The sequence below is a fragment of the Chinchilla lanigera genome, unplaced genomic scaffold (genome assembly GCF_000276665.1).
Source record: "Chinchilla lanigera isolate Chin_1 unplaced genomic scaffold, ChiLan1.0 scaffold00055, whole genome shotgun sequence".
Classification (NCBI taxonomy): domain Eukaryota; kingdom Metazoa; phylum Chordata; class Mammalia; order Rodentia; family Chinchillidae; genus Chinchilla; species Chinchilla lanigera.
In genome coordinates, this window is record NW_004955456.1 from 5,258,174 (window position 1) to 5,285,204 (window position 27,031).

Consider the following 27,031-nt stretch of genomic DNA (forward strand, 5'->3'; position numbering starts at 1 on the left):
AAAGAATTAGAATCAGCCACGCTCCAGAGTCATTGTTCAGAGACTGGGAAGAGCCCAGATTCCTCCAGGAGTCGCACACCTCCAGGATGAGCATTCGCATGGCAGGGCCAAGCGGTGCCTTTGTGCACTGTTTGTAAATTTTGAAGTGACACAGTGCACATTTAGGATGCAGTGTAGCACTGCGATGACTGCCCACCCACGACAGCAGAAACGCGCCCTTTGCTTGTGCTAAGAGCATCAAAATCCTCTCCATGACCTCGCTCTGAAACGGTCAACCACCTGTTGGGCTGGAGCCCAGCTGCCGCGTGCACAATACAAGCAGTTCTCCCTGCTCTCGGCCGCCGGCCGGGTCCAGTCCCCTGCTCTCCTCCCCAACCCTCCTCAGGCTCGGAAAGCGGGTACTCTGCCCTCGTCTCTATGAGACCAACCTTCGGGCTTCCAAGCAGAAATGTGGGATCTGTCTCTCTGCACCCCACTTCCTTCACTCAGCACGATGTCCCCCAGCCCCATCCAAGTGGCAGAAACTACAGAACTCGAGCTTCCTCCGTCTTCCGCCCAAACTAGCCCCTCTTCCTAGATCCTCCCGAAATGGGGTGCTCGCCCACCCCAGTTTGCCGAGGACGTCCTGGTTTCTGTGTGTCATCCTGGCACTGTAAACAGCGCTGCCTTTCGTTCATCCCCGAACTGCCCCGCGGGAAGGAAGCGCTGAAGGCCAGGTCTATCCGCGGGCATCTCTGTGCGTCACAAGCCACACCCAGAAGACTCCCAAGACGCCCTGCCTTGGTGTTCAGAGCCCCCAGACTCTCCATGGGCTCCACTTTACCCACATGTCTGGACTCCCCCTTCCCAGGAAGCTGCAGGCACCTAGCGGGTCCCGTGCACATCCCACCCTAAGATGACTCCAGCCCCGAGCTGCAGGCCCTCCTCGAAGAAGGCAGGCACAAGATCTGCCCTGAGGTTCCCTGGTGCCCCCAGTTTTCCCACAGCTACCACTCAGGCCTCCTGCTACACTCAGCACCCTTCGGCAGGGCACCGTGGCTTCCTCTGGGAGCCCTGCGATGTCCGCACCGCCCTGCATCCCCCCCACCTGCTCCCCTGATGCTGCGCCTGGTGCTGCCCCCTGCCTCTAAATGCCCGGCCCTCACAGAAAAGTCAGTGCGTTTCTACGAATAATGAAACCTTTGAAGCTTTTTTCAGTGGGTGAAAGACTGTAATCTTGACCAATGGTGACACCGTTACTCAGAAATCATCTTTTCAAAGTGTGGGCAGACACCACGGGAAAAGACGCCAGTCCCAGCAGGGTGCACGTGAAGTGATTTCAACCCAGGGGCTTTCTGGGAAAGGCACAACCTTGGAGCCAGACAAAGATCATTGCTTACCGGGGGATGGGGAAGGAGCGACAAATGTGCAAAGCCAGGGGGTCGCAGGTGGTGACCCTGCGATGGAGGGCATGTGTCACATGCATCTGTCCAAACCCCAGGCTGGGCAAGACCCAGAGTGACCCTAGGGCGAGCTGTCACTGTGGTCACCCACGGTGACAAATGCCACACTCTGCAGGGGAAGGTGGCAGTGGGCAAGGGTGCAGGGGGTGGGGGGACACTGGGAAACTTATTTACTGCTCATTGTTGCTGCAAGATTAAAGCTGCTGCTTAAAAAGTAGTTTCTTGGTTAAAAAAAAATTGAGCCAATACAGTGCAAAGTCAGTACAATATACCTAAAGCAAGACGCAATATGTAGGCACCAGTCCCCCACAACGAATGCGCTTGTTGTGGATGGCAGATGTGCGCTGATTTAAAAAGGAAGAAGAAAAGCAAGCAAGAAGATGGACAGGAAGCTGTGCTTTCCAGAGGCGCCCAACCTGCTGTGCTGCTTTGCTTTGCTCCTTGACCATGTTCCTCCAGTCTTAAAGACAAGTTTTATTACAGAGAACGTAAAACGCGTCCTCTCAGTAACTTCTCGGTAAAATGGGAAGGAAGGGAACACAGTGCAGGCAAACATCCCAGCATCTGTCTTCAAGCATGAACAGCCCCTGGGCCTTGGGGAAATGTACGAAAGGGTACAGGAGCCGTGCTCTGGAACCCAGGAGAGGAGAGTGCCCTACGACGAGCCGGCCCGCCATCGGGCATCGGGTAAGCGGTGCGGGCCTCCTCTCCCTGCGTCTGAGAGAAAAGCGGGTGAGGGGCCCCCGCCTGGCATTCTGCGAGCCTCCACCTGGGCGCTGTGGTTATGGGATGGGCAGCAGGGTGCAATGCCATCTGGCCTCGCCTGCCCCTGGATCTGATGCCCACGCATGTCATCCCAACGACAGGATCTTGACCCCAGCCAGAGCCTGGCCACCTGCCAGGGTCCCTCTTCCTCCGCCTCACTCTGCTCCTCCCAAGCCCCACCCCAGCCCTCGCTGCTGCTCCAGCGTCTCTTCCTGCCTCGAGGAAGCATCCGGACACCGCTGCGCCCCCAGCCCTGTGCGCTCCACTCTCCGTCCTCCCAAGCCCTGGCACCCGACTGTGCTCTCTGCACCTCCCTCCGGCCCATCGGTGGGACTAGAAGATCAAAGCAGGTGCCCCCTGCTGCTCCCTCTGTCCCCAACATCTCAGCAGGCTTCCAGGAAAACTGGGGGCCACACCAGAAGCCACAGGAGGAGGAAACGACAACTTCCCTCCTGCAGACACTGAGCTCAAGCCCCAGAGGCAGCCACTCAGGCCTGCAGTGGAAATGATGGTCTGATTTCCCCTCCCTCGGCACGACCCAGCAGCTGTCCAGTCATCGTGGCCCATTCCACCTGTGTCCACCTCACCCGCTGGCCCATCTACTCCCCCCCCCTCTGTCCACTCTGGTAAGGAAGTGAGGGGCAGTGTGAATGATCGCCAAGCATAGAGTTTCCTTCAAACAAAACACAACAACGCAATACCCAAATTGAACGTTAGCTTTCTGATCCTAACACAACTTGCTGTATTAATTTAGCAGCTGCAATACAAAATGGCCAGATGCAAGCCAGTAGGAACTCAGGCATCTCTGAGTGTTTAATTCACTTAAAATCCATTACTTTAGCTGACTGTGAAATGTCAGAATAATTACATCTGCAAACACGTCTGCATTCAATATGCCAGAAAAGCGTTCAAGAATCGGATAGAAGTTTCAGTTGAGTCTCACCCAAGCATGCTTCCGCAGGCGGAGACCATTTATTCAGCATCCCAGCATGCTTAGAAGTATCACGCTTTGCATTCGACAGTACTGCCAATGTTCACAACGTCTTCTAGTTAGAAATAAAGATTGTCTTTAACAAACTCTAGGAAGCCCCTTACCCCACAGGACAGATAACTGGGGTGTCATTTTTTCTCATGTTTCTTGGTCCAAAGGGTGGATCAGTTCTTACATTCTTGTTAGTAAAAAAAAAAAAATCTGCATGAGCAACAAGGCTCCAACCCTAGAGGAGACATGCCCCGGATGGCCAGCGTCCTCGGGGCCAGCCCTTTGTAAGCAAGGAGCCTTCCCTGTCTTGCAGAGGGAAGGCCCTGGGCACCCACACAGGCCAGGTCCTAGCGGTCACCATGCTCACAGCCTCCTCTATTGAACTCTCTCAGCCGCTCACTGGAACAGGCATCACCCCATTCTGGCCAAGGCTCAGAGAGACTCGGAGAGGCTCGGATGGACTCGGTAACCCCGTGTCCCTCGGCCGGCACAGGCGTTGCACCGGCCTGACCCATCTCAAAGCCGCCGCCTGCCACGTCACGGACTGTAAGAGTCCTGAGTGAGTCTCTGCTTGAGGACCCTGGGGACAGCAGAGCTTCTGGGTACTTCACTCGCCCCTCGGAGGAGGGAACCCTGCAACATGCCCACCCATGCTTATCTACCCACACACCAAGCGGAGGCCTCCCAGGCCCACACCGGGGCTCCTCCTGGCGCCCAGGGGACACGAGCCGCACACACAGATGCCTGCAGCACCCGGGCCCCAGCCGTCTGCCCTCATAGGAGACGTGACCCCCAGGTCTCCTCTGCCCTCCACCCCTCCCCCTCACCTCTCCCCAGCACTTGGCAGCACTGGGATTGTCTTGTTTGTTGAAGTCTGTTTTGCAAAAGGTTTTGCCACTGGTCTGCCAAGGCTCGCGTCTCCTCCCCGCTGTCCCCGCAGACGCTGCCCTGCACGCCCAGCTCCCAGCCTCAGCTGCCCGCCCCAACAGAGCACCCAGCAGGGCAGTGAGCCCTCCTCTGGGGCAGACTCGAGGCAAACACTGCAGTGGCCTCCCTGTGGGTCCCTGACACACTCTTCTCTTCATGGCGTCCCTCCAGCTCCGGGGGCTGGTTTCAGTTGTACAAAACCAGTCTGGGGTGCACAGATGCCTGTGCAGCATCCCCCGCAGCTGGGACTCAGGGAGCTGCAGGAGGATCCCGTGGGGCTCCTGGCCCTGACCTCCTCTCCTCACTCACTCAGCGAGCACCGCTGGGGCTTCCTGTGCATGAGTCCCCATGTGTGGCATTTGCCTTGGGCAGGCACAGCCCTGAGGACCAGAAGAGGACATGCTCAGAGCAGCATCCCTGGTTATGGACAAAGCAGGTACCAGGCCCCAAGCGAGGAGCCCGGGTACAGGAGGTGAGAGAAGCAACACCTAAGCAAAGAAGGACAGCAGAGTATGGCAGGTATACAAATAACAGTGATAAGTCAGTAATAACCAGGGCCTCTAGGACAGTGAGCTCGTGGTGAGGAGGAAGGGCAGGGGTACAGGGCCAGCCGAGGCAGAGCTCAAGCCCCTCAGTCTCCTTCCGCCGGCTTTGCTCCTCCTGGTTGGATCGGATGCACCCCAGGCGTCCCCATGTCTCCTCTCTGCCTCTTGTGCTCAGCCATCTCTCCTGTACCCACTGGTATCAGGTGACTTAGTCCTCAGCCCTGAGCCCCAGGAGAGGGTGTGGAGCAGCAGTGCCAGGAAGCCCGGGTGGGAGGGAACAATGCGCATGTCCATGGGAGTGACCAAGACAGCAGTGGTTCATCCCACAGAGCCAGATGTCCTCCACAACCTGGCACTTCCGTGCTGGAGAAAGCCCAGAGACAGTCCAGGTACCCCAACAGGCAGCCTGCCTTTGACAGGCACACGCAGCAACGGAAGTGGGGCCATCTTGGATGGGAGGCCCCAGGGCACAGAGACAAGGGAAGCCATCCCAAGAGCAAAGACAAGGAGACCAGAAGGCCCAGCACAGGGCCAGGGCCATGTCTGACTTGGCCAGAGCAAGGAAGTCAGAAAGAGTGGTCCAGATGTGGCTCAGCCTGGTAGCCAGGCTAGGAAAACCATGCTTTGCTCTGAAAGAAAACCAGGGACACTGCCTGCTGTGCTGACAGCCAAGCTCCAGCCAGTGCACAGAGTGGTACCCAAGCATCCGGCCCACCTGCAAGGATGATGAGCGTGCGCAGAACCACCATCTCCGCTCTCTGCAGCATTGCCGCGGCCTCCGAGGGCTCCTCCAGCTGCCGGAAGACTCGACACACCTCCACAGCACTTGGGGAAAACAGACAATGCCTTGAGGAGCGAAGCTCTGGGACCGGACCCGCTGCGGGGGAGGCTAAGTCACAGCCACGCGGGGAGCTGTTAACACTGCTGGGTCAGACCTGCTTCACAGAAACGCAGGAAATCACAGGTACCAGATCCGGACCTCCAGAAAGCTCAGCTTTCTGTTTTAGCTCACGGCATTGATTTTACTGCCCATCAGCCTGATTTGCTTTCTCTTCTTGTTCCACTGCCTTGAAATATGAAAGTTGATAATTCAAGGACGTCGGAACAGGACGCCAGCCACAGAGGATGAAATCCTGCCCTCCGGGACGGTGTGGATGGACCAGGGGACACTATGTTGGGTGAGATCGGCCAGGGACAGAAAGACAAACATCACATGTCATCGGTCACATGCAGGATGAGAAAAAGCTGACCGCATGGGAACTGAGGGTGGAAAGATGGTGAGCAGGAGCCAGGAGAGAGCAGGGAGAGGAGTGAGCGTGATCACCAGGGCCGAGTCCCAGCCAGAGAGGGGTCAGAAGTTCCAACGTTCTGTGGCACATGAGGGCGGCTACAGTGACACTCGTGCATTGCACATCTGCAAACGGCTGGAAGAGGGCCTTGCCGACAACCCCACCCCAAAGAAATGGTGAGGGGATGGATACGCTGGTTACTCTGCTTTGAAAAGGAAAGGCTGGACACAAATCAGTCTGCGTGAGAGTGTAATGAAAGCTGAAGTCAAGAACAACTTACCCTGGACCCACACGCATCCTGCTTGGCTACTGCATAAGAAAAAGGAAGTGAGTGAGGTGTTTGATTACCTTGAGTCTGTCAGCAAGACTTCTTGCCAGTTTTCAATCAATGTTATTAATCGCTTCAGGTGTTTCTTGAAACTGGATGACGGTTTGCAACTATGAGGGAAACCCATCGTCTCTTTCGTGGTCCTGTCCTCTCCTGCCAAGGCACCATTCTTCCCAGCAGTTGCATTAGCAAAAATGTCAGAAGCTGGCCGCAACAAAATGCCGAGAGAGTTTATCCCCTGAGAGCTGTTCGGGAGGAGCCTCGAGAATCCCACTCTGGCTAGCACCACCTGGATCGCTTTTTCAAGTTGATGACAAGTTATATTCTGAACCAAGGACGTGTTGGAAAATAACCCACTTAAATCATCTCCATTGTCACTTCTGGTTCCATAAGACGCCTCTGCCCCTGTGGCTATGGTTTCTGAAAGGTTACAAGGAAGCTGAGCAGTTGTCAGCAACAGGCTTAAAACGCCCTCATGGTTCCTTTTTAAACTTTCCCACAAAGTGTCTAAAGTGAGATCAGTGAGCATTCTCGTGTAAGTTCCCATTTCTGTGCTGTTTCCTGTTAATATTTTAACCAAAAAAGGAATCACTTCATGAATTCTTTCCCGCTTGGTACGTTGAGGGCTGCCAAGAGTGGAAATGGGGTTGGAGTGCAGGAAGTTGATTTGACTGGTGATGTGATTTATCGGAGTTAAGCAACGCAGAATTTCCTCCCCTAAATAGACAGAATCCATAGGAAATGCTCGAGTCCCGTTACTAATTGCCACCACAAGGCGCTCCAAGTCTCCCAAATCAATTTGCAGGGAAGTTAAAAATTGAACCACTTCTTCCAAAATCTCGGTAAAGTCCTTGGACTGGTTCACATCTGAGAGGGAGCTAGGCAACAGACTGGAAACATCAGGGTTTTGTGAGACATGAGGTTCCACCCCAGCCATCCCAAAGACAAGGTCAAGAAATGGCATCAAGAAATCATTGATGTTTTCAAATCTTAAATGATCTTTTTTCAAAGTAGCCATTTCCTTCACAAGATGCTGGACTCTTTGCTGCATGCTGAAATATAGAGTGTCAAAGAATTTCCTTCTGTCTTTGTTATTAGAGATTAAATGAGTTTTGGAAATCGTGGCTATCTTCCCTGCAACTCTCTTGGCCAGCTGGAGAAGTTTCACAAAGGAGTCCACTGTCATGGCCAGATCTTTCAGCCCAGCACTGTCTTCTACCAAAGTGGCTAGAGTTCTAGATATTTCTACGAGGGGTTCTGGGACATGACCTTCTAGGCCAGCATCGGAAATGACCCCAAGCAGCATCTTAGTAATTTCCAGGGCTTCTCTAGTTCGCAGGGGAAATGAGTTATTTGTGAAGTAGAGCAAGTCAGTGAGGTTAGCAAGTATGACTTCTTGGAGTAAGGGATACAAGGTAGGGAAGTCATCGGGTGAGGTTAGCAGAGCATTCACGAGGTTTGCCATCTCTGTGGAGCTTTCTCGTACAAGGTGAAGAACTGACCTCAGGTCCTGGTGGAGCTGGAAGAGATCTGCAGAGTTGTTTGCACGGAAAAGCACCTGGCCCAGCATAGCCGGCAAGTCCTGATCACCTCTAGGCTGATTCTCCACTGAGGTCTCCCTCAGGAGGGCACTGACTAAATCGTGCACGAACTCCAGCCCTCCAGGGCTATCAGAAAAGAGTTCCCCACCGTCTGTCGTGAAAGAACTTCTGAGCACGTGATGTATAGCCTCCTCCAAGCTTGAGAAAATTTTTGTCCATGTGTCTTCATTCCCTGAGGTCAGAAACTGATCCAGCTTCAGAGCTTCTAGGATTTTACCTCTGGGGACAAAACTGTAAATATGGACATTAATGCTTCATACATTACCAATGGAAAGATTACAATACATGATGATTCTATTTGTTTCACAATAGTTTCATAGAAGGGCAATGTTGAGTGAAAGATGACACACTAAAATAATTCCAGGTGAACTTTAATTTTATTTTTGCCCCGATAATGAAAAGAGCACAGAAATGCTATGGACAATTCTATCACAATTATTTGAACCTAACAATGTGAAAAGCTATGTACTTGGTTCCAGAAAAGAGGCGAAATGGCCAGGATGGTTACCGCATACCTGAAATCCCAGCACTCTGGGAGGCTGAGGCAGAATGGCTGCAAGTTTGAGCCCAGCCTGGGGAAACTTAGGGAGACCATGTCTCAAAATAAGAAATAAAAATTAAAAAGGGCCGGGGAAGTAGCTCGATGTGAAGACCCCAGGTTCGGTTTCCAGGATCAAAAAGAAAGGAAGGAAACAAGGCAAGAGGGAAGAGAAGTGAGCGGGTGAGAGGTGCCAGGACTACAAAGTGAACCTTGATGTGAGAGAGAAATCTGGAAATGTGCAAAGCCCATTCACACTTTTTCTATATTTTAACAGACTGCTGAGATATGTGAAGGCTCCATGATGAGCCGCTTGGCTGGGCATGACTATAGCTCAGCAGGCCCTTTCTCAGAGGTCTCTGGGTGTGCGGGCTACAAGGAAGAGTTTCCGGACAGACGGGAGTTGGAGGCTATTTTGTAGGATGCAAATTCCTCCCACCAGCCACTCAATTCAACCCGAATCTAAGTGTTGCTGAGAAGAGATTTTGCAGATGTGATTGAAGTCCCTAATCAGTTAATTTCAAGATAGTCAGAAGGGAGAGTACCCTGGGTACCTGACATTATCGGTTGGTAGGCTATAAAACAGGGCATGGGGCTTCTCTGCCCTGCGGCTCCAACAGCAGCTGGGCAGGCAGCTGGCTATTCTTGCCTGGGCTTTCCTTCCTGAAGACCCCTCGGACCACAAGATCCAGCACATGATCCTAGTGTCCCTGCCTGCTGGGACTTCCCTCTTGGTGGCCGGTCCTGACTGACTGTGGACTTGCTTATCCAGCCCCCAAATTAGAGAACCCAATTCCTTCAGTGAAGTCTTAGCTAAAGCGCTGGATCCATGTTTGAGCCCTAACTGACATAACATAGAACAAACTGGAAATTTCCTTCAGCATTTTCACTAGTAAGATTCAAAGATATTTCAGAAAGACATGAATAAAGTTGACTGACTATTCATGTTAATGTTTCCAAACAAAAACATCACAGTAGATTAACTGGAGTGAAAATATTTAAGCCCTCCATTTTAACACAGCAATTTAAATTGCTATATGTGTATACAGTGGCACCTTAGTTCACAAACTTAATTCCTTCCAAGCTTTTGGTCACAAACCAAATCAAAGTTACCCCATAAGGTCAACACTAAACCTAGCCACAGAATTGATTTGGTTCATGACCAATTTTGTTTGCCACCAGAATTGCAGAAAAAAATTAAGTTTGTGAACTGAGGTACCACTGTACTCCATAAAAACTGTATTTTCAATTCCCTCTAAAATAGAATTTCATAATTGTTCTCATAATCTAAAACTGAAAGGATATGTGATTCCTTATCACAGGCTAGACTGAAGCGTCTACTACTCAAATGACAATAACAAAATTATTTTACCTTGAGAGTTTGACAAAATGCTCCTGAAGACAAATTCATTTCAAAGATAATTTAAAGGTGTTAGGGGAAAGTGCTATCCCTGACATTTCTATTTTCCAAAAAATAAAGTCATTTGAAATATTTGACAACAGCATGTACCATATAAAGCCAGAGTTAACTCACCTCATCTCTGCAATAGCTTCATCAAAGTCTTTAAGCAGACGAGATAATTTGTTGTCAGAATTTTCCTTTAGGAGAAGGGAAAAGAATGTTTTCAGAAGCTGATCCACAAAAGCCACCATGCGTCTTGCAGAGAGAACTGTTTTCCCCCCATTTCCTGACCACGGATGGTTCAAGGTGAGGTTGATGAGCTTCATTATGTGAAGGTCTGTAGCATTTAAACTTGGGCCTGCTTCCTGAGAACTCCCAGCTACACTATGGATGGAACTGACCAGAATATTTTCAAGAAGCCACTGAACAAGAGAAAACTTAGCCAGCTGTTCCGGATGTAGCAAGGGAGAAAGAAAGGTAAAATCGAAAGCGCCTTCTCTAGAAATGTTTTGTAAATATTCCCAAAAGGTACTGATATCTTTAATCAACCTAGGTGTATTGTCAGTTGAACTCTCATTGGACACAGGGACAAATAATGTTTGTATCAATCTGGAGTAATCTTCTTTTGCATATTCATGAAGCCAGTTTTTTATAACTGGTAGAAAATCTTCGATAATTTCCAACATCTTCAATGATGATGAATTGAGGATTTCTAAAACATAGGAAAGCTGCAAGGTTGTGTTTTGAAGGCGCACTGAATTTATACTTGGGATTTCTTTGGTAATTTCTGACAGCAGGTGTCTCACACTACCGTCACGTGTCAGGTCTTCCACGGTGTGTTTGAAGTCCAGCCACAGTTCTTCAAAGTCATACGCTACTTCATTTGGTTTAAGAAAACTTTCCAATGCTTCTAAATTGCTACCTGTATGATTTGTATTCAGAAGGCTCATGAGTGGAGGGAGTAGATAATGAGTTCTGTTTTCTGGGTTCCAGGCCCCAGTAATTGATTTGATTATCCTTTCCAAATTTAAAGATATATTATTTTGAACAGCAGTCTCTGTACCTTCAGCAATATTAAGAATCTTGTTTAAAGCAGCTAGCTTGTCAAACATGTTCTTACCGGAAATAAATTTTGTAAAGTTGACGTTTGTTAGATTTTCTATGATTTGCAAAGCCACTTGCTTAATAGGACCACTAGGACAAAATTCAGGGATGCTGCCGTTACTTTGATTTCCAGAAGGTGGGACAAAGGGTAACACTTTGTGCCAAAATTCCTGCACAGTTTTCAGCAGCGAAGTTTTAATGTGAAAGACTTCAGACAGCTCCAGGAGGATGGAATTCCAGTCTGCTAGCTCATGAATTACACAGACCGCTCTTCTCATCATTGCGATGTGTGAGCTTTTCTTTGAACACTGTGAATCCCCCGCTGGGTGAGACAGGTGGAGATGGCCCAGCATGCTGGCCACATTGCCATAAAAGGAAGAGGACACGAGCCCCTGTGCATCACAGCCTTCTAACTCAGGATTCTGCAGAAACCCAGAAGTTGTATGAGTCCTGCACCAAAGCACAGGAAGGCAAGTTAAAGCCTCCGACAGCAGAGCGGGCTGCTCTGATATCTGTTCAATTGTATCGGAAAGAGTTTTTATCACAGTGGCAAAGTCCTCCTTGGAGATGTTGGCAATGCTGATGCCGTGAAGGAGTGTGAAGTCATGGACATCCTTGAGGGCCTCTGTGAGGTTTTTATCAGCTACTGTCTCCAGGAGCCACATGACATGAGGAAGGACATAGTATACATCCACCACTGCATTGACCACATCTCTAGGGAAGAGGCGGGAGAGCCGCAGGAGATGGTTAACACTCCAAGAGTGTGAGCTGTCTACAATCTTCTCCATCAAGCCAACCAGCAAGTCTACTCCTCCGGCATCAGTGCCTAATCTAGTGAGATTCTTAAAGAAACCCACTAAGCTTTCACTAATTTGTTCCAGCTGTCCTACTAAAAGGTCTATGTCTGCTCTCCTGAGACTACGCATGAGAGATGACACTTTCCTCAAAACCTGAAAGTGACCTGTGTCGACTGGAATATTGTGCTGGACTGTGGGCATTAAGGAGTTGAATACATCCCTTACCAACTGAATACCAAGTTCCACTGAGGTCCTTATTTCATCTGGAACAATTTCTGGTGAATTCTGGAGATCATGAGATAAGTTGAGGGCAAGGTAATTAGCTAAATGATAAAACGACTTGCCTAAACTGTTTATATCCTTTTCCTTTAAAGTGGTGGTGAGTGAACTCAAGATTTTTTCAGTTTTAGAAGAAATATTTCCCAGGGTGTTAGGGGAAATATCTTGCACAAGTTTCAGAATTTCTTTCCCCAGTGCCATTAAATGCAGCCAAACATTCTGAAATTGGTTAGGAATTCCATCTGACACTTCTATGGGTCTAAGAATTAATCCATTAAAATTTGTCCAGTTAGATTGGGAAGCAGAATCAAAGTTTCTCATTAAGTCCTTGATAATCATTCTCACATGCTCTGTAGAATCATTGAAAAGAGCTAATAAAAGCTCAAATTTAGGTAGCTTTTCTTTTTCAAAGACTGCAGTAAGTATAGTGTTTAGAAAGTCAGATATGTCTTTCAAGTACCTATTTACACAGTTTACATTTGGTTCATTCAAAGAACAAAGAGGTTTCGTTCTATTTAATACCCAAGTCACAATTTTTAGTGTAGAGTTCATTTTGTTTTCTGTATCTGGGAAACTTCCAAAAATACTGGAAAGGAGGCGCTGTGAAAAACTTGAGTTGCACCTCGAGTACAGGTTGTTTATGACATCTACCCATGCAGTGCATCCTCTCAGGTTGCTGATTGTGTTCCCTGAGAAAAATATGGAATTTAACGTGGCCAGAATATACACCATCCTCTGGGAAGTATTTGCACATAATAAGCCATCTTCTACAAGCAGCTCAGTCACATTTTGGAAAACATCAGCACAGGACAATAAATCTCTATCATGTGCCACATGCCTAAGAAACAATATTGTTTCTCTTAACTCAGCAATGATGTGTTCAAACTTCGCTCCATAATCTGTGAGATTGGTGGGAAGAAAGCGATTTATCAACTTTGCATGCCCACCCGCATGCTCTGATGCATTGCTTAACTCAATGAAAACATCAAGCAGGGAATAGAAAAACTCTCGGCTTGTACTCGTGTCTAATGGGAATGACTTTAGCTGATGCAGAGAAGTTTCCATGGCGCAAAGAGATCTCTCTATTTGGGCCACGTTCAGTGACTTTACTGTAACCAGCGCATCACCTAATGGTACCCAAAGATCCCTGAGGTCCAGGAAATCATCCCCAACGTGGAGGCCATCAGTGTAGGATACACTGCCAAACAAATTTAGTATCAGTCTAGCTGCGTGATGGTTGGGAAGCAGTCCTCGGCAGCTTTTAGAGATTTTCACATCATTTTCCAGTTCATCCAAAAGTTGAGTGAGACCAGCACGGAGAGAGGTAAAAACATTCAAGTCAAAATTAAATACTTGGGATACACTTTCCCAGATCTCAGCCCACATCTGAAGCCATGAAACTGTACAGTGCACGGCTGTAAACTCACTGAGAACACTGACATTGGCGGAGAGGGTTGAGTATACTTGTGCCCATGGGAGGATCCCTGAAGGCCCCTCAACTGCTGAACGGTTTGCCGAAGAAATTGTTTTATTATCCAAAATAAAGCACTTACTGCCCAACAGTGTATCCCCTGAACCGTTGAAGAGCTGGCTCACATACTGAAACAAGGAAATGCGAAAATCCTCATCTGCTGCGAGCAGTTGTTTGAGGACTGTCAAAGTAGCGTGGATCACTTCCAACTCTTGGTCCTGGGTAGACGTCAGGGACTGGGCTTGGAGTTCCAAAAAATTTAAAACTGAAAGCAACTGCTGACAGTAAGACTCTTCAGAAATACCCTCAAGAACCCCAGCAGCCTCGGACAAAAATGCAAATGCTTTACGGATGTCTTGGAAATTAAACTGCTTCACAATGTCCAAAATGTGTCTTGAGATTTGGCTAAGGTAAGTGAGCAATGGTTCTCTATTCTGAAGGCTCAAGAACTTGTACATATATTGGTAAAATGAAGAATAGATTTGCAGAAGTAAAGCAGAATCCTTGTCTTTGAAGACATTTAGGTAGACATGAGCCAACACTGTATTAATTTCTTGTTTCTGAAGTTCAGAAAAGGCCGAGAAAAGAACAGATGTATTTCTGACAGCATCCACTGTGTCCAGCACTTCTGAGACTTCTCCCTGGGACAGAAACCCAAATTCATGGAGGCTACGTATTATAGATTCGCTTACATGTACAAAATCCACGTTCACAGGGGATGACCCAGGCCCATGAGATTGAAACAACTGGGAAAAGTTAAAATTCTTACTGAGAAGCTTCTCATTTGCTGGGACAGAAACATTTGGAAGTGTAGACAAGGTTTCTACCTTAGCCTCTTCTCCTTCTGAAATGCCAGAGAGCCGTAATTCTGGCAGCCAGGGATTCATTTCAAGAAGTGTTAATTCCAGGAATTTTAAAGCATTTCCGTATGCCTTTCTCACCCAGTGATTTCCATGAGTTTGTATTTTCTCAATCACCATTTTGCCAAATTCCAAAAGTGTCTGAGCATCAACTCTAGATGAGTTCCTCTCTAAATTTTTTAAGTGTTTTACCCACAAAACACTTCTGTTCACAAACTGCTCAGTAAGAGAGAAGAGGTTATGGGATTCATGAGAACTAGATGACTCAAGAGGATTAGGCAACAATAATTCCTCCAGAAACTCCAAGAACCACAGAAGAAAGTTCATCTCTTCATTCTCATGGGCATGCTGCTTCCTTTCCATTGCTAGAAGGTACTTTGTGAAGGCCCTACAACATTAATAGAATAGTTTTAGTATCAGAAAGAAAAACAAATTCAGCATATTCATTAGCTAAGATAGTAACAATATACAGTACACCTAAATGAAACATTTACTAGACAGCACATTTCTCAACAGACATTAAACTACTGTGAGCATTTGAAAGTGTTCTAGAAATCTAAAATGCACTTGTATATAGTTAGCTGAAAATATGTCTCTTACAATCAGAAAAAATGCATTCTAAATTTTTTTTTGCTCCTGCAAATTCACTATAAACGATGTTCACTGTTAAAGATAAATTTGCTGCTTATGCAAGAAGACTCTTAGGATTTGTTTTCAGATTTCATTTCAAAACATCTTGGGCTACCAAGGAAGTCCAAAGGGGGAGATGCTCAGACACAGTGCCGGTACCGTTTAAAGGACGGGTTGGGACTCCTTGTTCCAGAGCACTGCTACTGCTCCTTTACGTGAGAAGGTGGGCTTTCTGTCCAGGGGTTCCCTTTTAAAATGTAAAGAATTTTCAGAAGGTTATGGCCATTTCCCCCCTACAGAACTAACTTCTAACTTAGAAGCCACAGCCTCTGTGGCAATCCTGGGTGTTTCAGAAATCAGAATGTTCAGATTTTAGGAATTTTGTGTGTTTCACTCTAACACACTGATGCTTCTTCAGTGCCACCTCTAAGCTGTCTCCCCTCTTAGGGTCTCCAGACTCAGACCAGCTTCACTAAGGGTCAGGCCACAACATTGCTGCATGGCTGTGAGGCTGGCCACACCAGCAATGTCTGCTGCCCGACCTCCTGGGAGCTGTAACTGTGGGTAAGTGTTTTCAGCCTTTTCCTGGTGTCCATGCCTGGACGGTGGACTCCTTTCGTTGGGCTCTCCTTTCTCTGACTCTAGGTAAGTATGGAACAGATAAAATGCACCAATGCTCTTTTCCTTTCTAATAGCTGAGATCAGAGCCAATATGCACAAAAACTATGGGTTTAATTTAGTTAGTCGTTATTTGTAGGGTAGAGAATGGCTATTTTGAAGCAATTTCTGGGAAAAAAAAAAAATTCCCATCAGTAAAGGGAACATTCTGTTATTAGGGGGACAGTACAAACCTGGGCTAAACCCAACCCTCCACAGAAACACGTGCTAGAAAAGTGACCCCTGTACAAGTGACCATGCGGCACAGAGGAGAATGCCCAGGTAATTCAAAGTTGGGAAACGGCGGTGACAGCACAACAGCCACTGAAGAGGGAGTCAGGGCCAGTAGCAGCATCGTCACACGTGTCAGCTCGCTCCACAGTTTAAGAAGAACTTCCACAACTGCAGAATCCATCTGTTTTTAGGTCCACAACATTATGTCCATTTCATGGAAAAAGAAATATTTCCATTTTGTAATTAACAGATTCACACTGTTAGCAGGTAGACGTGACCAAAGTCTCTTTATTTTGCACTCAGCTTCTTACTATTAATCGCACTTTGTCTCTAAGATGTTTCATTCCTCACAGCAACATCTAATTCTCTACCATTGTTCACAGAGCCACAGTGTGACCACGATGGGGCTGCAGACATAATATTCCACATGCCCTCGATATGTCTACGCTGCTTTTCCTGCTGTCTCTCTGGAGCTATTTGGTATTTCAGACTTTCAGGAAAGTGAGGAAATGTACGTCTGACATGGGCAGGGAGCAAGCTCCCAGGGGTCCGACTCACTGGCCTGTGTTGTGTACCCACTCCAAGCTGGGCTTCAAGTTTCCCCAGCTATGATCTTGGTTTTAGATACATGTCACAGAATGGTTCTCCAACTTCAATGAACACCAGAACCATCTAAGGGACTGGTAAGTGTGCAGAAACCCAGGTTGTACACACAGAGCAGGATTCAGTGTGTCTGGGGCAAAGTGCAACATCTGTGTTTTTAGCAAACTTCATAGTTAAGCCTGATGCACTCCCATGCCACAGTGCTCTGCTCTGATGTAAAGCTCCGGTCCCTTCAAGGTGGAACATAGCCCATAAGCAATAACATGCACTTTTAAACTGGACACAGTATCCACAATCGTGTACAAAATCCCTCTCTCAAAACAGGTGTTAAAGTAGCAGTGTGGGAGTAACCTGGTATATTCTCTTCCAGAAATAACTTCTGTCTCCAGAGTCTACAGCACAACCAGAGTCTAAATTATTTAACTTATGTCTAAACTCTAGGCAACCAGATGACACTACTTTTCAAAGAAATGCTCGGATTTTAGGGTCTATTATGAATCTATGCTGCTGTTGAAGGAGAATCCTATTACTATATATTTCCTTCCAAAGCCCTTGGACACTTGAGTCATACATTCTATACACAAATATTAATTCCACACCTAATATGCAACACTGTGTCAATGTCTACATCAGGCTCACAAATATTAAAGAGGGCTTTGCTCATCCTCAAATGATAGATAAATTAAGACCTGGAAGCTAAATTCTAAGAACTTACCTGATTGCAGAAGTTACTGGAGATGTCAGAAAGTTATTCAAAAAGGTATAGTAAGTATCACTGATGATTTTCCAATCCATGTTTTCTGCATAACAAGGGGAGTCCTCAGAGACAGCTAAATAGAAATATATTGACATCAAGTTGGGTATAACGCACAACTCTAGTCAGGTAGGAAGTGCTGCAGCTGTTCCCCTAATTCTTGATTCGAGATGTTTCCAGCCAAGAGGGAGAGTCATTGCCCTTTGAGGACAACACTAACCCATGAAAGACAGAAAGAAAACAAGATGAGACCTCACATGATCCTTCTGGGGTTGTCGGTGTGAGCCCAGGTGCCGACACAAGAAGGAAGAAGTGACCCAGAAATGTAAGGAGATGCAGTTGAGAGTTGGAAAGACAGCCACAGTGCTCCGGACCAAAGACCAGAGAGGGCCGCCCGCACCAAGAAGCCCAGTGTGCGCTTCCCTCTACAGTCAGCTGAGGACAACCTGACACATGCCTGTGAGGAAACTGCCTGAGATCAGGCGGTTCAGTCCCAAAAAAGACCAAAGGTAACAGTAGCTGATGATCACCAAGACCAGAAGTATATTCTATTTCCACAGTCACCTGGAACAATATAAGATTCATTAACCGTCACATAGAATGTGCACACAGCTTTTCATCAGGCCTGGGTAATATCTACAACCAGACTGAGCACATCACCAGCATTTCCTAACATCTTCAAAGCTGGAGCCTGGGGTCAGCATGGAACTCGGTGGTAGAGTGGGTACCTAACCTATGAGGCCCTTGGTTCAATCCCCAGCACCAGAAAAAAGAAGGAAAAAACCCACTAAGACCATGAGATGAAACTAAATCGTTTCATCTGATTTGTTCTGTAAACATCTAGAAGAATGTATATTTAAAAAACGGCCTGGCATGGTGGCATATACCTGTGATTACAGCACTCTGGAAGGCCAAGGTAGAAGGATGCTAAGCTCAAGGCTAGCCTGGGCAATTTATTAACTTAGCAAAATCTTGTCTCAAAATTTAAAACAAAAAGGGGAGGCTGGAGTGTGACTCGTTATGAAGGCCCTGAGTGAAATACCCAATACTGAAGGAAAAAAAGAAACATAAATATAACCATCACAAAATAAGATTAAAATCTGAAATACTGTATCTGGTATCCAATAAAAAATTAATGTAAGGAAAGGGAATATGACCTATAATGTGGAAAAAGTAATCAATCAAAACAGAGATGGTACAACCAACAGAGAAGAACATTAATCACATACGTTGTTTTTTTAAATTTTATGATATTGTTTTAATTAATTTGTTATCTAATATTGATAGCTTACAAAGTTCAGTTAAAAGGCAAAACTCAGGCTGGATAAAATATCTTCCCCCAGAGAAGACTGAAAGCCCAGATGCCCTTCACCAGTAAACGTTAATAATATCAATCATACACAAATCCTTACAGAAAATTTCAAAAGAGTGAATACTTTCCATCTCATTCTATGAAGCTAGGATTACCCTGATACCAACCTAAGACAAAAGTCATAGAAGAAGAGAAAACCATTTACATATAGATACAAAATTTTAATAAATTGGGTACAATACTATATAACAGGGTAACACATCTTTCTTCAAGTGGGAGTTACCCCAGTTATGCAAGATTGACAACATTCAAAAACAATCAATGTAGTTTACCATTCAAGTATAATTTAAAACAATAAAACTATATAATTACCTCAATGCATGCAGTAGACTATCTAATAAAATTTGACATCCATTCCTGATTTTAAAAACCTCTTGGCAAACTAGGAATAAAGGAAACCTCGTTCATCCTAACAAAAGCTGTCTATGAAAAACCTATGGCTGGGGGCTGGGGATTTAGCTTAGCGGCAAAAGCGCCTGCCTGGCAAGCACAAGGTCGTGAGTTTGGTTCCTGGTACCGGAGAAAAACCAAAAAAAAAAAGAAAAACCTATGGCCAACATAGTAGATGTTACTCGTGCTGTTGGTCCAAGGATGACAGTTTAAGTAGCAAGGACATAAGAAAATCACATGGGGCCGGGGATATAGCTCAGCAGCCTAAGCGCTTGCCTGGCAAGCCTGAGGTCATGAGTTCAATTCCCAGTACCAAAAACAAAACAAACAAACAAAAAAACAAAAAAACACTTTGGGCTGGGGATTTAGCTCAGGCACACAGCACCTGCCTGGCAAGCACCAGGTCATGAGTTTGATTCCTGGTACCGGGAAAAAGAAAAGAAAATCACATGGGAACAACAACAAAAAAGGAACCCACAGTTGTCTGATCCACCTGTTATTATTCATCTGGCCATTGGGTTAGCTACCCTCTCTCCCCATGGCATCAAAATTGCTTGATAACATGATTATTGCTCAAAGCCCTAATATTTGAAAATTTCATATGGGTAGATTCTTGCATCTGATGTGACCAAGGGAACTACACTGAGCAAATATCTCAACATTCATCTCTCAGTTTCTGCCTGTCACATTCCACTAATTCTCCTGTGACCCAGATGTGGGCTGTCATCTGACATGAGGACAGTCTCGTGGGATTTACCCAGCCTTCAGTCTGTAGGATCTGGTATGATCTCTGGGCAGGTGGTGTCAGAACGGAATTACAGGACACACAGTTAGTATCCAAGGAGAACCAGAAAACTTCCTGGTGTGGAAAAAAACCACATGTTTAGTGACAGACGTTGGAAGTGTTGAGTGTGAGTGTGGAGAAAAACTTTTCCTACACAGGAGCCTGCTCAGCCTGAGATGGTCCCTGTGTGAAGATGGACTTAGTGCTCAATGCAGAGAGCAGGCCCCACTGGAAGTCAAGCAGGACTGCTGTGAGAGCAGGGTTATGATTAGTCAGCAAGCGTAACACCCATCTAAACCAGGGCAATTTTGACAGCAACATTGCTCATTATTAGAAATAGTGCTGGGACATACTGGCCAAGGAAAGCAGGACTTCTGGTCATAATGGATGGGAACAAACTGAAGCCAGACATAATAATGACAAACTGTACTTAAAAGGCCTTCCATTTTAAACTTCCTACCATGAAGTATGATAATCTTTCATTAAGTCATCTTACCTCACTTCAGGGGAAAATACCTCCCACTCCTGCCATTAAGACCACTGACTTACCCGACAGAGTGTTCTGGAAACTTCCTTTTGTGTTCACATATCGAGCCATCTCACAAGTCTTCCTGATAAACTCTAGGAAGGATTTCCAGTGGGACATTTGTCCCAGAGACAATTGTGCTTTTTCAAGAATGTGAAATATCCTGTAGTCAAACAGAATCCAGAGGAAATTAAAACAATAACAGTGTGCCAGAACATACATATACACAAGTGCCTGGTAAGCCATTTATGAAAGAAATTTAAATCCCTGAAATAGCTCACATAGTAATTATTTGTTTATGAATTCTTTTGCCCTGGTTTGAAAAATGAAAGAGAAAACATTTATGGGGATACATAAAATTTAAAAAGAGACTAACTCAAGAGAAAATAAAAAGGCAAAATAAAGAACATAATATAAAATGAACTTTGAGTCTAAGAAAAATACATTCCCCGACTGGCATATTTGACTATGAGCTACCTAGCAGCCAAGGAAAGTGAAAATTGATCACACTTAAAATTTCCAGCCATAAAATAAACATTGTCAAAATTTCTGGAGAATCATGGCTCCCCAAAGAAGTGTCCCACGGCAGTTATGGTAAGAATTCTGCCTGCGTAGTAACAAGAGCTTCTATCACATTATACCATGGCCTACACAGGGTCTAGACTTCTTGTGAAAGATTAAGCCAGCAGTTAAACTTAAGGGAACTATTTAATATGGTATAATTTTTAGATGCTTTCTAATAGCATCAATAAGTTCACCTCCTTAAAATAAACTAGCATCATTCTGTTATATTTATAAAAAATAGAACCCTCCAAGCAAAAGGGAGCAGCTGAAATCAGGCTGATATCACAGAGTTGGACGGTTTTCCATCATGAGGTACTTACACATTGGAGACCAGCTGGTTCTCACAGTCACCAGCAGAGACTCTGCTCCCCAAAGAAGCATTAGCTTCTAGCAACTGGAAGAGCTGAGAACAGGAGTGGCTCACTTCTGTCAGCTGCTTCTCGATGTCCTGCCAGCCCGGATACGCTTCAGGGTTTGGAACCAGAAGATCTGTGTGCCCAGCAACGGCTTCTTGCAAAACATGATCCTTATCAGGAAGAGAAAACATCAATTGTCATAAATTAAGTCATGCAAATGTGGATATTTGAGATGTATCAATGTAGTCTCACTTATCAAGTGCTCTGCTCAAACTGTGCTCCAAAGGCCACACCCCAGAGGGTGATGATTCCTCAAGGTGTAGGTCTGGACTGGAATCTCTACTTGTGTTCAGTTATAGACACCAAAATGAAACACAGTCGGTAGGGACCCACGTCTCACAGCCATCTGTGTCAGCTTGTCTCTCCAGATGGCCCCAGTGATCAGTTCTCCTGATAACCGCACTCTGAATAACCTCTCCCACAGCTTGCCTAGGCTGGGCTCTGCCTCCCCTTAACCTATACAATTCAGTAAGAGTGGCCTGTGGCAGCTCCCATCCTATGCTTTCTAAGCAGTGGTCCCAGGCTTTAAAGTCTCCCTTCTGGTCTGTTTTGAGGGTTCTTGGAGAGCCATGTGACAAGTATAGCTACCCTACTAGACTACCTGAGAGAGAGACCCTGAGACTCTGAAAGAGATGATCCAGTCCCCTTTATCCCAGCCAAGCATCGCAAGTCCAGCCCCAGGGACATCTGACTGCGGCCATGGGAGCAGCACTGGGAAGAACAGCAGAAGAACCACCCAGCTGAACCCTGTCAACCCCGCAGCCATGAGAGAGAAGAGAATGTGTATGCTTCCAGTCTCTGAGCTTTAGAGTGTTTGTTAGGGGCAGTAAATATCAGATATATGTGACCTGGAAATGTGCACCACTTGCAGAAGATCCTCTGGGTCCCAGCTGTGTGTGGGCTAGGAGTCAGGTGTGCAGGGCAAAATGATGCAGTCCAGGATGGGCTTTCTGCCAGGAAAGGCAGATGTGCATCAGGATGTGGTTTTCCATGTGCCTGCCTGACTTCTAAGACACTTTTCCTTCTGCCTCAAATCCTCTCTAACTTCTCCTTGCATCCAGATTCCCATGCCTCATTTAAGGCTTATCCAAATCTTTGGGGAGATGTCCAGGGGTCAGGCTCCTGTCACTCGTGTCTCTGCCCCATTAGGCTGAAACAGGGACTGCATGTCCTGCTTCCTTTGGCAGCTAATGTGCAGTACACATGTGACAAAGCACTGAGTGCATCAAACTATGCACATGTGACTATCTCAGCTTTCATTTTGCTGTGACATCATTTAATAGTTCACTGATTTTATTTCATGGTAAATAAGGAAGATATTGTGAAAAGAAATAGGTAATTCTTGCAGAAAAAAATAAATGACAATACTGTAATTTTTAGTTGTTGGTAAGAAAAATAGGAGCTACACTTGAAATAATAATCCTTCCAGACAAAGTGCTAAGTTGTCCATAGCTCCACATGAGCTCTCAGCAAAAGGGGAGACTGTGTCCCAGCCAGTGACATGAAGAAAGCATGATTTTCAAAGCCTGAGACTATGAAAGTGGGCAATGACCTTTCTTGCAATAACCTGACCAAGCACCAAAGCTAGGCCTCCCCTTCTCTTTCGATCAGAAACAAAGGGACAGAGGTGCATGGTTGAGAGGCTGGAAGGAAAGCCCGGTAGGCTTTGGCAGGGTGGGTGGCACTCTTCCAAGCAGTACAATTGAGATGCAGCTCCAATTCAGCCAACCAGCTTCCTTTAAATGTGTGGCCTGATAGCAAGGCTTCCCTGTCAGAAACACAGGTTCAACTACAGCACCTTCAGTGAGTTTAACGTTTACCGTGACCCCACTGGGAGCTCTGGGAAGAGGTTAGAAGGTGGGGTACTTACAGCATTCTCCACTGTACCAGGCAGCCTGTTAAAAACTCTGGTCTTATTGAAGGATAGACGGTGGCATAATAGTCCCCAGGGGTCCCCCCAGATGCTGGCATTCCTGGGGGACATGGCAGCCTCCGCAGACAAGTGTCCATTTAGACAGGTGGTGGTGACATTCTTCATCAGCATCTACAAGATGAGTGAGCACAGAAAGAGACAGCATTCAGAGATACTCTGCCACTCTCTCCATGGTTCATGAACTACGACAATAAGAATATTGAAGTGCAGCGTGAAAGCCTGCGACAGCTTGCCTATTGCTCTTTACTGTGCTGGCATAACTCACAAGGGGAAAGCTAAATTTTGCATGAGCTTCTTCAGTGTTTTATGAAAATTGTTCAATATGTGATTTACCTGCCTTAACTCCAAAAAAAATGCATCCTTTTCTAGTTCCCAGTGGTCAGATCCACCCAGTACAGAATCATTCACTGAAGTCTCCACGTGAGCAAGGATTCCTGCAAGATCAAGGACATAATATTCACTCCAGTTAGGCTTCTTGTTCAAATCCAAATTGTATGCATGGCTGTGAACCAATAAACTGAATTCTAAAGTTATACATTTCAGTAATTTGACCTGTTATCAAGTATGTCCTTATTGTCCTTAGAAAGGCAACTACATTGCCGTTTCAGTCTTTCTGAAGATGTAGGAGTCTAGGTTCCTTATTATAGGACAGTTTTGCTACTACAGCAACATCCCTCCTCATTTCTTTTCTCTCTTCCCTAGAAAGATGAAAAGGCTCCAGCCTACCTAGATAAAAGTGCCAAATTGACTCTCAGAGGAAGGTAGAAGGAATAAGACCCAACAGAGTCAGGGGAAGTCCAGGAAAGGGCACTGTGCACACTCGGGAAGAATAAGCCACTTCTGCCCAACGCCAAGGAGGGGAGGGGAGGGAAACAGCCCAAGGATTCATTGTTCACAGCACACTCAGGTCCCTCCCAGCTGGAGAACTGCAGCTGCCGGTGTGAATGGGGCCGCTCAGCTCCAGCCCTAGGTCATCACCTGTCCCAGGCCACGTTGCAGGCCACAGTGAGAAGCAAGCTCTATTGCAACAGCTTTTTATATTCTGCTGCAGTGTGTAGTATGTGAAATACCCGCAAAGGCCCTGTAGCACAGCATAAATATGTATGAAACACCAGCATAGCCCAGCTCCGAGGTGACAAGCTTGTGAGGAAGTCTGCAAGTCCTTTTTCCAATAAATGTCACATTTGCTCCTAGTGAATCGGTGACTGGTTTACCTTGGACGAAATCCAAGTCCTGGGCTATCACGTTCCTGAGGGTCCCGTCCAGCTGCAGCAGGCTCTCCACTGCTGGCCACTGGGGCAGCTTTTGCAGCACACTCTGCAATTTCTGCAGATGCTGGAATCTGAGGGCAAAAAAATGGAAATGAAATGAAATGAGTTCAATGCATCCATGAGGGAAATGAGGCTTGCATGCGAAGGGAAACAGCCAATTGCCTTGGGAAGTGTGTTCATAGACCGGCATCCACCAATCAGATTCCTGACAAAGTATACTGTTTGAGTCAGCTGATTTGGCAATCTTCTAAGTACTGAAGGTGGGCTGAACATTCCCTTTTACTCCAGAATGGGAAAAGTGCACTTCCAGTGGTGTTTAAAAGACATGAAGTTTAGGTTAAAGTTCCAGGTAAGAACCGGGCATGGCGGTGCACACACATAATCCCAGCACTCGGGAGGCTGAGACAGGAGGATCGCTTCAAGTTCAAGGCCAGCCTGAACTTATAGTGAAACTCTGTCTCAAAAAGACAAAAAAAAAAAAAAAAAATAGGTCCAGGTAAGATTTTTAAATCATTTGCCTTGAAACCTATAGTTATGAGACACAGAGAAATGTTCTGAGGAGAGTTTGGAAATATTGGGTTGGTATAGAGTGGCTTCCAGGACCCATCAAAGTGGTCCTAACCAGGAAAAGTTAACAACACCTGTAAGATTCCCCAAGGTCAAAGAAAGGTGACCAGTGGGCTGCTTGAGCCCTAGACTCCCTGCAGTGACAGGCTCACGGAGAGTCATGTTGAAGAAGCAGAAGGAAGAAGTCTGTATTTTTAAGATGTTCACCTTGAAAGCCAGGCAGAAAAGCCCACCAGGGAGGATTTCAGGCACTGTCCATGAGAGCTGCCTCTGGCTCCCTGTCTGTGTGACCCACGGGGCTGGCGGGAGACAGGAGTTGAAGGGACACTGTGTCTCTGGGCCTGGTGTGTGGAGCAGGATGATGCACTGCTCACACGGACGGAGGACATGACTCAGAGGAGAAGCTGGAAAGGAACTGAGTCTGAGACCAAGAGGAGGATGAGCTGGAAGCGAGCATGGGGGAGCAAGGAGCCCCTGGGGCGACAGTCTGCAAGCCAGCCTCATCCCAGAGCCGGGAGTCCGGGCTCCAGGGTCTGCAGGCCAGCACAGGGTCCTTCCCATGAAAAAGGCGGCAAGCTAAAGAGAGAAGACATGGCTGCATGGAGCTCAAGCAAAACACTCCCATGCAGGAGCCGGGCCCAGCCTCGAGCTCCTGGCTGCACTGGGACTGCCTGGCCAGCTTGAGCTCTGGTCTCCAAGGACCATCTCAGCAGTCCTGGGATAAGTGTGGAGGCACAAACGGCTATGGCGGCCCTGGAGCTGGGGGCTGGGGGCTTTGTCCACAGCACAGACTGACGTGGGTGCCAGTAACATCTGTCCTTCAAGAAACTGGCAGTGGGGCACCTGTCCCCACATCCATCACCACAGACATGTCCCTTCTCCCTGGTTTGACACAAGAGGTGGGAGGCTTGCCCTCCACAGGAGGTGGGGTTAGACTTCGCTGAGGAGGAAATGGACTGGATCCTGGAAAGAGCTGGAAAGTATGAAAGAAACAGCTGTACTTATTTTATTCTGCCCGTGAAAAAAGATACACTGTCCAAGTAAAACATCCACTGCCCAGATCCCGGACCTGGGCTTCAGAGTCTTTTAGGTTCTGACAAGCAGGGATAGGCACCGTATGGTCAATCTGTGACCAGATCCTTCCAAGTGACATGCATGTGGAGGGGTGCGGCCTCTGGTGCACCCTGAAACTCCCCTGCAAGCCCGGGGCTCACCAGCATCTGCACTACCCCAGAGCAGGACATGAGCTCCCCACATCCACCACCCAGCTGAGGGGCCAGGGGAGGGTAAGAAGGTGGGGCAGGACACTAAGCCCTGAGAAGGAGACAGAGGGCCTGCTGACGTTCCCATCTCTTTGGATGAAATCTTTGATTTAAGAAGTGAAAAGGATGTTAAAAACCGGCTATGGAGACAGGGCAGGAAAAAGGGTGTGATTTCATGGACCAAAGCATAGGGAGAAAGGCACGGTTTCCCGCCAAAGGTGAAGGTGGATCTTACAAAGATTTGCAGGAGAAAAAGACAAGGAGAAAACACTGGCAAAGAGGCAGCAGAGACACCAATGGGTCCAAAGAAAACAACCACAAAAATACTGGGGTGCGTGAGAAAGCACCTGCCGGCTTGCGAGACTGAACAGGAATATGGGGCCCAGCCCCAGGAACACAGGAAGCTAAGGACACACACAGGGCAGAGAGGAGCCCGCGGATCTCACTGTGCACGTCACCGCGGAGACGGGACTCAAGGCTCTGACCAAAGTGAGAGAAAAAACGGGCTCCAAAACTAGAATTAACAAAGGGTTTGCAGGGTCCTGATGGCGTGTGTGAGGGGACATCTGAAAACCCTGTGAGAAAACCAGAGCAACGGCAGAAAGAAGGTTGGGAGGATCATTTCTCACTTTCCTGGTCACTGGGACACAACACCCAACACTTCTTTTTTTTGGTCTTTTTGAAACAGGGTCGCGAGGACGCGAGAACAAAGACCCCGCGGACATTGCAGACTGAGTT

At 46.9% G+C, this 27,031-nt stretch overlaps 1 protein-coding gene across 1 annotated transcript in view; it reads right to left on the bottom strand.

The window, feature by feature from the left end:
- The window catches only part of Abca13 (ATP-binding cassette, sub-family A (ABC1), member 13), a 363,756-nt gene that overhangs the window by 280,670 nt on the left and 56,055 nt on the right, over nucleotides 1-27,031 (bottom strand). Inside the window, exons 10-18 of the mRNA XM_013520510.1 lie at nucleotides 24,408-24,535; nucleotides 23,527-23,627; nucleotides 23,131-23,304; nucleotides 21,165-21,370; nucleotides 20,304-20,443; nucleotides 17,170-17,284; nucleotides 9,952-14,718; nucleotides 6,299-8,110; nucleotides 5,377-5,486 (exon numbers count right to left, since the gene is read on the bottom strand). Of these exons, the coding sequence (XP_013375964.1) occupies nucleotides 5,377-5,486; nucleotides 6,299-8,110; nucleotides 9,952-14,718; nucleotides 17,170-17,284; nucleotides 20,304-20,443; nucleotides 21,165-21,370; nucleotides 23,131-23,304; nucleotides 23,527-23,627; nucleotides 24,408-24,535 (7,553 nt within the window). The remainder of the gene's footprint in view (nucleotides 1-5,376; nucleotides 5,487-6,298; nucleotides 8,111-9,951; nucleotides 14,719-17,169; nucleotides 17,285-20,303; nucleotides 20,444-21,164; nucleotides 21,371-23,130; nucleotides 23,305-23,526; nucleotides 23,628-24,407; nucleotides 24,536-27,031) is intronic.